Below are 13,312 nucleotides of genomic sequence, written 5' to 3'. Positions count from 1 at the left end.
TCACTGGGAGGATCACTCTAAGTTTTATAGTGTCCTTTGGCCACAAGAAATCCAAATCTCTGTGGTCTGTGTCAAGAGTTGTGTCTGGTATCTGAAGGATGATTTGATGTAGCCACTAGTCTTACCAGCATCTGTGGAGTAGAGGAGAGAAGATGAACTCTGGAGTCAGACTGCCTGGTTCTTAAACTGGCTCCTCCATTCTGGGCCAGCTCCCTAACGCCTTTTCATGTGTAATGTGAGGATAAATTCTAACACCCACCTTACAGAGACATTGGGAGAATTAAGAGAGTTCACTGTATAAACAAAATGTATAATGTATAAATAAAAACAGAGCCTGGCATACATTAAGCACAAATTTCATCTTTTATTATGTGTCTTTATCAACCTGACCAACTACCGGGGACAGGGGCGTTGTTTACCTTCTGCCAGAGTTCTATTGCAAAGAATCTGGCTTTGGTCCTCGAGGGCAAATAAACCGTCCAGGATGGGGGCCATGCCCAAGCAGCGGGGTTCAATTTGTCACGCGAGTGTATGTTCCTCGGTTCTTCGTCTCGTCACAACAAAAACTTGGAGTGACGGACATTAAAGCCCCTTGGCGGGTCACAGCTCTCGGAGGACAGACCATGTTATAGCTCTCAGGTCTGGAACGGACCGTGTTATAGCTCTTAAATAAATCAGTGTTACAGCTCAGTGTTACAGCTCTATTTATTTAGATAATAGTAGGAAAATCCATCTTCGAGGTGTGGGGGCACGTTGATCCAAAGACGGGAAGAGAAGATCGCCCCATCGCGCGGGAGAGAGAGAGGGAGCCAAAAAGGGAGAAGAGGGCTTTGGCTCCTCTTTTTGTATGTTTCTCTGTCCCTGGGCCTGTCTTATGTAAATTGGGCTTAGGCAGGAGCGTTGTTTGTTTTACCTGAGGTTCTCACTCTGGTCCTCGGACCTTCCTTTGTTCTATTTTCGTGGGCTTTCCCTTCCAGGTCTTTTAGCCACCGCCATTTTGGACTCTTTTTCCCTATTCTAACTACCTAACAAATTCAAATTGAACAAGACCATTTCTCTTCTCCCCTGATGAGACCATTAGCATCTCAGAGGGGCCTGGTGCTCGCCGCACCGCGCCCCCCCCACCCCAACAACCCCAAATAAATCAAATTCTGTAGGAGGACTCAACTTTCCCTAAAAATTCACATCCCAAGGTTCTTTTTCTTTTTTTAATTTTCTGCTGCTGTGCCCAGGCTTTCTCTAGTTGAGGTGAGTGGGGACTACTCTCTAATTGCAGTGCTCAGGCTCAACAGTTGCAGCTTACAGGCTCTAAAGTGTGGGTTCAGTAATTGTGGTACACCGGCTTGGTTGCCCAAGGCACGTGGGATCTTCCCAAACCAGGGATCGAACCCATGTCCCCTGCATTGGTGGGCAGACTCAACCACTGGACCACCAGGGAAGTCCCCAGCATTCTGAGGTGGATGATCAGGTCTCACTCTCAGAGTGAGAGTTATGCTGGTGAGTCAAGGCTTTTGGAGGTTGGGACTCTGCACCCAGGATGAAATAAATTCTGGAGCGACACTTTCAGTATCTCTGAGCATCCTTTGCTGCTATGACTTGCTCTGTTCAGACTTTAACTGTAACCAAAAAGCTTGCTGACACCAGGGTACTGGATTCCATAGTCTGTTCAGTCTTTTTATTTTTATTTTTTAAATCCTTTTGGCAGCACTGCACAGTGTGTGGGATCTTAGTTCCCAGACCAGGCAGGGACGGAACCTGTGCCAGAGCCCTAACCACTGAGCCACTGGAGAACTCCCAAGTCGGCTCAGCCTTATTCTGCTACTACGACTTACATTCCCTGATTGCTTAGTTTGGTAATGATCCTTCCTGTCTCTTCTCAAGTTGTAGTTTGACCCCATAAAGCAACTTGTGCTGCGCTGTGGTCTGGTAACTAATGTTCCATCTTGGCCAACAATATTGTGCCTATGTTGATATGCTCAACTCTGCCTGTGCCCTTGTTGACACTTCATAAGTCTCTGCAGCCCTATTGGGACTTCTGGCCCAACCCAAGATAAAACAGCTTCCTTTTCCAAAAAGAAAATGTAAGTACACAGAAACCAAATTATTTGTTTAGGGAACTAGAGAAAGAGCTAGAAATTTAGCTGAGCCAGAATTAGAAGCTTCAGATCACATTACCTCTAAAATATAGTAATCAACAAGACTTCATTCTTAAGTAAAATGTTTTAATAAAATACTGCCCGTATATATTTTTCTTTGCAAAGATGTTATGACCAGGATGATTGGTGTGAATGATAATATATGGTGAGCTATATAATTAGTAGAAAAAACAAGGACTCTCAAATAAATAGGCTTCAACATTTTTCTTTTTTAAAAGAACATAGCTTGCGAATCAGTTGAGACAAGAGAACAGGCAAAAAGGAGGAGTTGGCTTTTCCTCCAAGAATGTGCTCTTGATTGGTTTCGGATATGGAAAGGAGTCACATTTACCCTCCAGGAATCAAAAGTAACATTGGAGTGACCTTCTGGAGAGAGGAATCCTGGCCCTCTCCTCACCATTTTGCCTAAGATTTAAGAGCTTAACTGAAACATACAAAAGCACCACTACAGAGTCGCCTTTAGGCATCTGAGGATCCAGCAGGGTGGGTGTAAAATCAGTGGAAAATTCTGGGGAAAGCAGAGCTGGGCTAGTAAGGAGAAAGATTAAATGTTATGGAAGGATAAGCTGACTTTGTACAAAGTTTCTGACCTAGTACAATATCCAGGTCACCACAGCCATTCAGAAATCTCAGTAAATACGATGACCATGGATATATAATAGAAAAATACAAGCAGAATTACTCCACTAACCACTGATTAATTGTACTTGAAGTTCTCGCCCGCTGTTGAGAGTCTTTTACCCAAAGACTGGAATATAATCAAAGTCATTAAGATATTGTTTGAGCTACAATTTTCAGGGTATGCAAGATATTAAAAAATCCTTAATCAATCCTTCTTTTCCTACCAAATCCACAGCTCCTTTCTCCTTTTCTGGGTAATGACGAGCATGAGTAGAAAATGCAGTTGTTAGCTAGAAGATTTAATAAACAATTGACTTTTTAGTGGTGACTGACTCTTAGCATAAACATATTCCGTACCTGCAAGGTAACTTTCATAAATTAAACATGTTGCCATTAAAAATAAAAAAGGACAAAAAAAATAAAATAAAAAAGGGAAATTCACTTGTGATTCCCAGCCTGGCATCATGAGCTGACCCTACCCTCATAGTTCAGTCGGTCAAGAATCTGCCTGCAAGGCAGGAGACCGGGGTTTGATTCCTGGGTGGGGAAGATCCCCTGGAGAAGGAAATGGCAACCCACACCAGTATTCTTGCCTGGAGAATCCCATGGACAGAGGAGCCTGGTGGGATACAGTCTATGAGGTCACAAGAGTTGGACATGACTTAGCAACTAAACTACTATTACTACCAAGAAGTCTTGCCTTTGTACTGACAGAAAAAAAAGCACACCTTCGCAGGGAAAATCCAGAACGACCCACCTTCCAATAAGGCTTTCTCAAATAAAAGCTTTCTCTAGCTTCTCAATAAAACATCACCTAATACAATTAGAATTGCAAAGGGGGAAGGGGGGCTGCCTGAGCTGACTCTAGTCCCTCTGGCCTCACGACGGGCTGGCAGAAGGCCCTAACCATCCTCAATCCTTGGCAGAGTCATTGGCTTTCAATCCTGAAGACTCCATATCCCCTTACAAAGTCTTCTTGTTGGGCTGGCCCAGCACCCGGGCGAGGCAGTAGGGGATGAGGCTGACAGATGCCAGGGGCACCGCTGCACTTTTGCAGAAGGACAGGACATAGAAGATCAGCTCGATTTGTGAGGGGGGTTTCAAAGAGTCAAAGAGGTGCAAGAGGACGAGGGAGGCCACGATGCAGCTGAGGCGAAATGGGAACCACTTGCTGAGTTTGCCCTTGCAGCTCTCCCGATACATGTTGGAGTTGAGAGCCAGACCCAAGCCAAAGAGGGTCCCCAGATTCTTGAGGAGGCTGGCAAAGGGCGTGGTGTCAATGTGGACCCACTCTGGCCGCTCACACCTTCTCTTGGCTTTCTCTAGAGTCCACAGCAGGTCGACCCCCAGCCACTTTAACAACAGGTAAAATCCAATGGCAAAACTGAATAGGAAGAAGGTGATGAGAAAGTACTTCTTGAGACTGGCATTGTAGATGCTCTGGATGTGGCGGAAAGTTTCGGCAACCGCAATGCCTGAGTGGAAGAAGGAATGACCATGAGAACTGGGGAAGATGCTGGCCTGTCAGCTAGAGGTGAGTTTGGAACAATGGTTGACTTGCCACCTGTCCCACCATTGTGGAGTTAAATCATAGAGGCCAGATTAGAGGGTCTTTTGGTTTTTTCCCAGCCTGTCCTCAGTCATAGATTCTTTGAGATGGAAGAGATATGCCACTTACTTCCCCCCACCACATGCAAACTTCCTGTGTTGGGAGGAGGGTCAGGGGTGGTCCTCCTGTCTCTGTTTGGATACCCTCAGGGGTGGAGAGCTCACTCCCACTCAGGCAGCCCATTTCATCTTTGCGTGAATTTGATATTAGAAGGTACTTCTTTGTGCTGAGCTAAAACCTCTCTCTCACAACTGAGCAACTGAACTGAACTGATTGGTCTCAATTCTTTTCGCAGGAGTTTGTAAGTAACCCTAGAGCCTCTGTTAACACATTTAAACACATTTGAAGATCCCCTGGAGAAGGGAATGCCTACCCACTCCAGTATTCTTGCCTGAAGAATTCCATGGACAGAGGAGCCTGGTGGGCTACAGTCCACGGGGTTGCAAAGAGTTGACACAGCTGAGTGACTATCACTTTCACTTTTTTTTTCATTCTCAGGGGTGAGGGATAAATTAGAAGGTTGGGATTAATATATATACACTACTATATATAAAATAGATATAGGACCTACTATATAGCACAGGAAACTCTTTTTATAATAACCTATAAGGGAAAAGAATTTGAAAAGGAATATATATATACTGAATCACTCTGCTGAACACCCAAAACTAACATGATATTGTACATCAACTATACTTCAGTTTAAAAATAATAAGCTGGGTGGAAAAGACTAGAAAAAACAGATTGGGAACTCAAAAAATAAAGATAGTTATTCTTCTTTCTGACTTAAACTTTCCCAGATCTTTCATGTAACATGAACTTCCAGGCTCTTCGTCAAACATGGAACCCAGTGCTATAATGCTGTGTTAATTTCATAGTTGCCAGGAAGTCATCATTTTTCTTGTTCTCAAAATGCTTCTGTGAATGCTGCTCTCCTCTGCTTTTTCAGGTCTCCAGGGGGAAAATTCCACATTTCCCCTAAGGTCTTATATTCCAGTGCTTCCCACAAAGTCAAGAAATTCTTTCTTAAACTTAACTTACCTAAGTCTTTTCTGCCCGTTATTAGCTGGATCTAAGAAAACAACATATTTGAAACACAGAACCTATAATAAAGATCAGCTGTGGGTATCTATTAGGTTTGCAAATGAATTTATTTAAATAAAGAGCTTTCCAAGAACATTGTGTTAATTTGTTAAATTTGATAGATTTTCTTAACCCTAACCTAGGGCCCACTTCCAGTTGAAGAGCTGTAAGAAATAAAGAATGTAAAAATATCTCAGAGATTTTAGGCAAAGTCAACTGGGTAAGTTTGCTGTCTTGTCATTTTTCTGAAGCACACTTAATTGTGTAGATCTGGGCACTCCCATACAAATGAGTCCTTTAAATTGCCCACCCTTGACTTCCAACCCGCTGAAATACTAACAGTGTTGATTATACACAGAACATGGCTGGAATGCTGCATTTTGTCTTGATTAGGAAGGAATGGTGTAGGTGGGGGTTGGAGGGAGGGAACCAGAGCAGTTGGTACCTGACAAGACTCCAGCAACAACTTGATGGGGAAAATGAGCAGCGAGGTAGATCCGTGACAGGCAGACATTCAGTTGCACGACCCAGAATCCCAACCACAACATGACATTCAAGCACCTGCGATGGAAGAGGCAGTCATAAGAAAATCCAGATATAGATCCTTCACCAAAGAGAATTGCCTCAGCAGGAGCACTGGAGCCTGGCAATCTCAAGTTACGTTAGTGGAATTTTTTGTAAATTGAAGACTGTGCTCAAAATTTCAAAGATAGCCGTGGCAAGTGGTGAACCCCTGTGTATGTGTATTTCAACCTTCCTATTTTATGTTTCATAATGAAAGATTCACTCAGTGGCTGCATACTCAGAATTCCCCGTAAAAGTAATGTCTTCTGCTTGTTTGTTTATTTTAACCTGGATGGGGCATCGCAATGTTTGGTATGGAAATGGGCTTTTATTTACAGCCTGCTTCTTCCTCACTAGCTGATCTTGAGAAAGCCTCTGTTATGTTAGGCCTTGTTCCTGATCTCTAAAATTAGATGTTGCCCATGTGGGTCCCTTCTAGCCCTAACATTCTGTGACCCTAGTGTTCACTCCCAGCAGAACTGCCACAACTCTTATCAGTACCAACCCAAGGCATGAGGTGGGTAGGGGGCATGGAGGAAGAGCAAGTGGTATGTCTGCTACAGAGAGAGCCACCTCCTGCCATCCACCACCCACAACCCAGAGCTGAGTTATTACCGAAATCCGTAGGTTGGCTTTTTCTTTCCCCGAAAGATAGAGAGGGTGGATGTAACCATCACATAGTATACACCTGCTGTACCCATGGCGTGGCCAGAGGGACTCCCTAAAGAATAGGAAAGAGATGAATGAATGAACCAAAGCCAAAAAATCTTCATCTGGGAGATTGCTAGGGGGCGTCATCCATCCATCCATCCTTCCTTCCATCTTTCCATCCAGCCATCCAGCCATCTATGCATCTTTACATCCAGCCAGCCAGCCATCTATCTTTTCATCTGTTCATTCAATTATCCATCCACCCATCCATCCTTCCACCCATCTACCCATCTTGCCATCCATTCATTTACCTATTTAGTTATCTATGTAACACATATCTATTAAGCTCCTACTACATGCCCAGCAATGTGCTAGGCTCTGGGAGAACAGTGGGTGGCACAATCAGAGAAAGCCTCGGCCCTTGAGATTATACAGTGTGTATACAGTCTAGAGACTACACACAGAATCAGCCTGCTGGGTATATAATTGCAAATCGATCTGCCTTCCATTACCTCTCTTCTACTCTCTTTGCTCGCTCAGCTCTGGCCATGCTGGCCTCATTGCTCTCCGTTAAATACACTCCCTCCTCAGTGTCTGTGACATTGGTCTTTCTATCCAGACACCTCTTCCTCCAGGGTTTATTGGCTAATTCTCTTGCCTCCTTCAAGTTTTTCACAGATTTCTCCTTCTCAGTGAGTCCTATCCTGACCACTCTATTTAACACTGCATCCAATTGCTGTTCCTGGTCTCCTTTCCCTGAAAGGTGGAGGGCCCTGTGCCACCAGATCCTTTTCTGGACTAAAGAGTTTATTTTTCCTTTCTATTGTTGAGAGTGTGATTGCAGATGGCCGTCAGTGCTCAGACTTCACTGGACATTGCCCTGGGCTGATGAGAGCCTTCTTGATCAGAACTACCCTTTCCCTGGGGGACCCCTGCATCCAATCACTCATCTCTATTGGGGTATAAGGCCTGGTCCCCTTGAATCAATTCAGAGCTCCTATGGGGTTAGCTGAGACTGAATGGCAATTAGACTTCTGCCCAGGTGGCTTCCATCTCTTCCTTCCACAAGTACTGCCTCTCGAGTGTAGCACCTCCTGCATGCTGATCTCCATCTGAGTCTGCTTTCCAGGGAACCCACACAAACCCTTGCCTTTCTTCCTCCTCCTCCTCCTTCTCCTAATATCCTAAATATTTTACTTGTGTATTAGGATTTTTTATCTCTCTCTCTCTCACACACGCACACATCTCATTCAAATACAAACTCCACAAGGGTAGGAGCCTTTTTTTTCCAGTTGCACTACACAGCTTGCAGGATCTTAGTTCCAGGGACTGAACCTGAGCCACGGCAGGGAGGGCTTCCCCGATGGCTCAATGGTAAAGAATCTGCCTGCCAATGCAGGAGCCGAAGGAGACTCGGGTTTGATTCCTGGGTTGGGAAGATCCCCTGGAGGAGGAAAAGGCAACTCATTCCAGTATTCTTGCCTGGAAAATTTCATGGACAGAGGAGCCTGGCGGGCTACAGTCCAAAGAGTTGGTTGCAAAGAGTTGGACATGACCGAGCAACTGAGCACCCACGCACAGTGAAAGCGCCGAGTAAGGTGCTGAATCATTGAACCATCGGGGAATTCCCAACAGTAGGGATCTTTGGTTTATTCACTGAGGCATTTCAAGTGCCTAGAACAATGTTTGGTATAGATACTAGATAAACAACGTCTGAATGAGTGAATATACTCTAAAGTGAATCAAGGTTTTGTGAAAACAAATAACTAAGGGCAACACCCTAGTCTGGGAGTCAGGGATGGGGCCCCTGAGTTTAGGGACACTAATACCTGTAGGGGAGTGGAGGGGTTGAATCTTGCTTTTTCTTACTGAAAAATGGAATCTATCATTTGGCTGAACAATGCCCGTCTGGGTGTAACTAGTAAAGTACAGACAGGGTGTGGGACTGAATGGTCAGCTGGGGAGGACACAGCTCCCTGGCCAGGCTTCTGGGAAGGATGACGAGGGGCTCAGGCCTCTACCAAGTTCCCTTCCTGGACAAAGGGCCACAGCACAGTTACTCTCATGAGCCGTTTGTCTGTGAAGGAGCCCTTGCCTCTCTGAACTAGCAATTTCCGTTCTGGAAACATTAGGCAGATTCCAAAGTGGCAGTCAGAGGCTATTCTGGAAGGCCTTGCTGAAGTGAATTCAGATGGAGTTGTACCAAATCCAAGGCCATGACCAGAGCTTGAAGGAGTGGCTCTGCTCATGTCCCCTTCAAAGACAGCTTCATGCAGCACGAATGTTACCGGGTGTCCACAATGAGCACGGTCCACCCAGCTTCTGTCTGGTTGAGGGCTGGGCCTCTTACCTGGGCCGGTCTCACAGGTGACTGGGAACTGCTTTATCAGTGGCACCGAGGTGTTGCTGTAGTAGTCGGTGTCCAGAACCCACCAGTATGGGCGCTGTCCAAAGAGAACCCTGTGAAAAAGCAGAACCAGGGTCTGGGGTTACTGAAGGAATGCTCTGGCCCGATGCCACACCTTCAAGAAGTACCTCGAGTAGAAGATCCATGAGATCCAACACAGAACATGAGCCCCTCCAAGAAGGGGAACTGGGCTGTTAGGGAAAAGCAGGGGAGGGAGACATTTATGGAGCATCCTTTATAGAACTTGTGAATTTTGCCTTTGGAGGTATTATTTATTGAAACGTAGATAAATAAATCCCATATCCTCAAAACCATATTAACAGCAGCTGCTGGTGGTTTAGTTGCTTAGTCGTGTCCAACTATTGTGAGTCCATGGACTGTAGCCCGCCAGGCTCCTCTGTCCATAGGATATCCCAGGCAAGAAGAACAAAGTGGGTTTCCATTTCCTCCTCCAGGAGATCTTCCTGACCTAAGGATAGAACCCAGGTCTCCTAAGGCTCCTGTATTGGCAGGCAGATTGATAGCAGCTACCTAACTTTTTCTTTTTTAACCCTGAGAAGAATTTGCCCTAGAAGGATGCCTACAGATTACAGCTTGTGACTTGGATTTGCATATCCTACTGATCGTTTCTTCAGGCCTCCAAAGTCTTGGGTTTCTTCCGGACTTCAGAGACTGAGCCCCAGCCCCAAGGACAAGCCTCCCAGGAGATGTGGTCTCTGTTTCCATCAGAATCACTTTCTGTAAGGACATACATAGCTACTATTTGCTTGTTTTGTATCCTCTGGCTTTGAAACAGAATATCTCAGATAAACCACTTCCCCTTTAAAAGCATGTTTTTCATTGTGGAAACAGGTGTGAAGAGTCAGTCAGGATGCTTGCAGTGGAGGAATAGTGACTTCTCACTAAAATTGGCCACAGCCACTAACTCTGACCTCTACAAAGTTAGAGAAAATCCATGGTTCTTTACATGAAATCAGATATTTGGAATAACCCTTTATCTTTTTGTCTTTTAAGGTCATGCTATTGAATACTGGAAGTTATAGACAAAACTTGGTAGGTTTTTCAACAGAAATTTCAGAATCCCACCAATATGTCTTGGGCTTCTGAGCCTAGTAACAATGTTCAAGACTTTTCTTGTTTATGGCCAAAGAAAATTAAAGCTAGACGAGATCTTAAGAATCACCTGACAGTGAACAAAGATAATTTCAGGGATGGTAAAAGTCTCTGAGGGCAGCTGGTCCAAACTGTTCATTTTCTACATGAAGAAATAGAGACCAAAGTAGTGATATGCTGGAGTCAACTGGTACTGGCTAACAGTTGTAAAATATTCAGGGTTTTTGCAAGCCAGACCCATTGATAGCTTGAAAATGGTCATAACGGGATAACAGACACAGTTAGAAATTGGCAAATACTAAAATTGGGGCTTCTTTATCTTTTGAAAGTCAGTTTATTAGCACTGGATATAACATAATTCTTAAGAGCCTTGCCTATGAAGTCAGCCTGCCTGGGCTTGAATCCTGTCTCTGACATTTACTACCTATGTTTTTGTAGTCACTTAACTCAGTGCCTTAGTCTCTTCATCTGTAATATAGTAGTAACACCCTATAAAAAAGTGCTTAGCATGTGGCCTGGCACATACTACAGGATCAACAATTATTGATAACTATAGTAATTATTAAGATCCCAGAGATAATCTAAGTTTACAGATTATAAAACAGAAACTCAGAGAGTTGCTCTGAGTTGCCCAAGACATAAAGCTGGCTGAACAAGAGAGGTCTCTGAATTGCTTTTCATGATCTCACACAACAGGTTTTGAAATTGCCTGTCTCCTTTCTTCATACCTCATCTTTCTCCCTTCACACACCTATCTATGTGTCACCTATGCTGCTTCAAGGTAATAAAATGGAGTTTCAGACTTCCCTGGTAGTCCATTGGTTAAGAATTCACCTGCCAATGCAGGGGACACGGGTTTGATCCCTGCTCCAGGAAGATCCCACATGCTGCGAAGCAACTAAACCCATGCGCCAGAATTACTGAAGCCTGAACTCTAGAGCCCGTACACCACAATAAGGGATGCCACTACAACAAGAAGCCCGTGCACCCCAACTGGAGAGTAGCCCCTGCTCTCTCCAACTCGGGAAACCCTACATACAGCCACCAAGACCCAGAGCAGCCATAAAAACAAACAAAAAAACACAAAAACAAGCAAACAGAAAAATGGCATTTCTTTGCTGATAGCCTATAATTCACTAGGTCTAGCTGGCCTTCCATCCATATGAAATTGCCTTTCCTGTATCTTCACTCACTGACAGGGTTTTCTCTGTCTTTCCTCTTTCTATAGAGGATCCAGAGACAGGAGGGGAGTAAACTATGATTGCATGAATAGCATGAAAAAGCAACTTCCGATGGACAGACCTTTCCAAAGACAATGCCAGCCTCTTTCCTTGCTGATTTCCTCTTTGTCCGGCTCTTACTCACCACTTAAAGACGAGGTTGAGCCAGTCTCCAATCACAGCTACCCAGAGGAGTTTGATGCCCACAGCTTCTCGAAGATGGAACCAGATGGGGAAGAGGACATAAAATGCATTCCTGAGATCTGCAATCACGGACACCAAGATGAACCAATCCTGGGAGTTCTGGTAATTCACCTGGAGGTAGTGTGTTGACTGGATCCCAAAGTCATGTAGAACGTTCATTCCCTTCTCCATCCTCACTCAGGAAGCCTCTGGCTGTGCCCTTGCAGTTATTTCAGACTGAGTGGCGATTGCTCTGCTATCAGCCTGTGCCTTGCCTCTCTGTTTTATACACCCTGTATCCAGTCTGCAGGCCAACCCAGCCCTGATCTTTGGACTCAAAAACCACTTTTGTCTAAAATCTATTGATCAAAGGTGCATCACCAGTAGGTTGATGCAAACATGTTCAGCGTGATTTACGTAAAATAGAAAAACAGGCACACAAAAACAGCCTGATCGGCCATGGGCTGGCACAGCCAATTATTAACTTTGGCATTGCTGCTTGACAGTACAAGGGGCTGCCCTCCTGGTTCTGAAACCTGGCCAGAGACAAAGGACAGAGTCTAAATCTGCCATGGTTCTTGCAAAGATGTCTGACTTCCCAAGTCTGCAATGCACTTATTTGGGAACAAAGAAAAGTCTTGGCGCTCTAGCAATTCAACTTTTAAACAGTTAAATTTTAAAATATAATAAGTTATATTGTAGTGGGGACAGTCACATTGCTGGACATTTCTGAATTTCACTAGGATCTGGAAAATGCCTCTGATTTGGGAGATCAAACCCTCTTTCCAGTATTGGCTCTGTATCTCTTAGGTCCAGAAAAGAATCATCTTTGAATGCACTGATTAATTCATTTAACGTCCTTAAAGTGAGGACCTTTGGGGTTTTAACACGTAAGTATAAGCAATAGAGTGCATATGTGTGTGCTTCGTGGGTCAGTCAAAAGCAATATGATGAATTTCTGCTGCTGCTGTTTAGTCACTAAGTCGTCTCTGACTCTTTGTGACTCCATGGACTGTAGCCCATCAGGCTTCTCCTTCCACGGGATTTCCTAGGCAAGAATACTGGAGTGGGTTGCCATTTCCTTCTCCAGGGGATCTTCCCAACCCAGGGACTGAACCCGAGTCTCCTGCATTGGCAGATGGATTCTTTACTGCTGAGCTACCTGGGAAGCCCATACAATGAATAAGTGGTTCTAAATAAAATCACAAGTAAACTGGGGACCGGGGACTCTGGAAAGGGCTTTGTACTTTGAGTCTTCTTTCATTCGTACTTGGAGATATGCAGATTGATAGATAAGTATAATCACCAAGAAGTCAATACAGTACTATTATAGCCATGGATGTAGACAAGAAATAAAGTAAGAAACACCAGGTTATGAGAAGCAATGCTGCCTGCTCACTCCTACAAGCAGGAACCATTCTGCAGCAGCACAGAGACCAAAACCTCACACTCAGATGACCTAAGACTGTGAAGAGAGCAGGGTCTGAGCCAGGTGACAGACTGGTGCAGTTTCAAGGATAAGAGCCAGTGGGAATAAACCTTGTTAAAATCCACCTGAATTCTCCCTTAGCAAGTCCACAGTTGCTTTGTAAGGGGTAGTTCAGGGACAGGGAAAAGAAACTCAGAGCAAATGAGTTTGTAGCAAAGGTTGACCACATTCCACGCTGGAAATGATTAAAACCTCATCCAGGAGGTATGATCTGGA

The 13,312-nt window shown here is 44.5% G+C and overlaps 1 protein-coding gene across 3 annotated transcripts; it reads right to left on the bottom strand.

Moving 5' to 3' along the window:
• Window positions 1–514: 514 nt before the first annotated feature.
• Window positions 515–11,889, bottom strand: G6PC1 (glucose-6-phosphatase catalytic subunit 1). Of its 3 annotated transcripts, XM_061144106.1 has the most exons (6): window positions 11,570–11,889; window positions 9,035–9,144; window positions 7,829–7,834; window positions 6,649–6,671; window positions 5,915–6,030; window positions 3,931–4,252 (listed from the first exon to the last, which is right to left on the bottom strand). In XM_061144106.1, exons 1-6 carry the CDS (start codon window positions 11,797–11,799, stop codon window positions 4,078–4,080), a joined length of 660 nt encoding a protein of 219 aa, XP_061000089.1. In that variant the 5' UTR covers window positions 11,800–11,889; the 3' UTR covers window positions 3,931–4,077. The 3 variants fall into 3 exon arrangements, with proteins under 3 accessions (XP_061000088.1, XP_061000087.1, XP_061000089.1); XM_061144105.1 differs by lacking the exon at window positions 7,829–7,834 and having other exon boundaries at window positions 515–4,252; window positions 6,649–6,754; window positions 11,740–11,875; XM_061144104.1 differs by lacking the exon at window positions 7,829–7,834 and having other exon boundaries at window positions 523–4,252; window positions 6,649–6,754; window positions 11,570–11,885.
• Between the last annotated feature and the right edge of the window lie 1,423 nt (window positions 11,890–13,312).

Source organism: Dama dama, chromosome 5 (assembly GCF_033118175.1).
Source record: "Dama dama isolate Ldn47 chromosome 5, ASM3311817v1, whole genome shotgun sequence".
Classification (NCBI taxonomy): domain Eukaryota; kingdom Metazoa; phylum Chordata; class Mammalia; order Artiodactyla; family Cervidae; genus Dama; species Dama dama.
The sequence above is the reverse complement of the archived record's forward strand: the minus strand, read 5'-3'. Positions and strand labels throughout refer to the sequence as shown.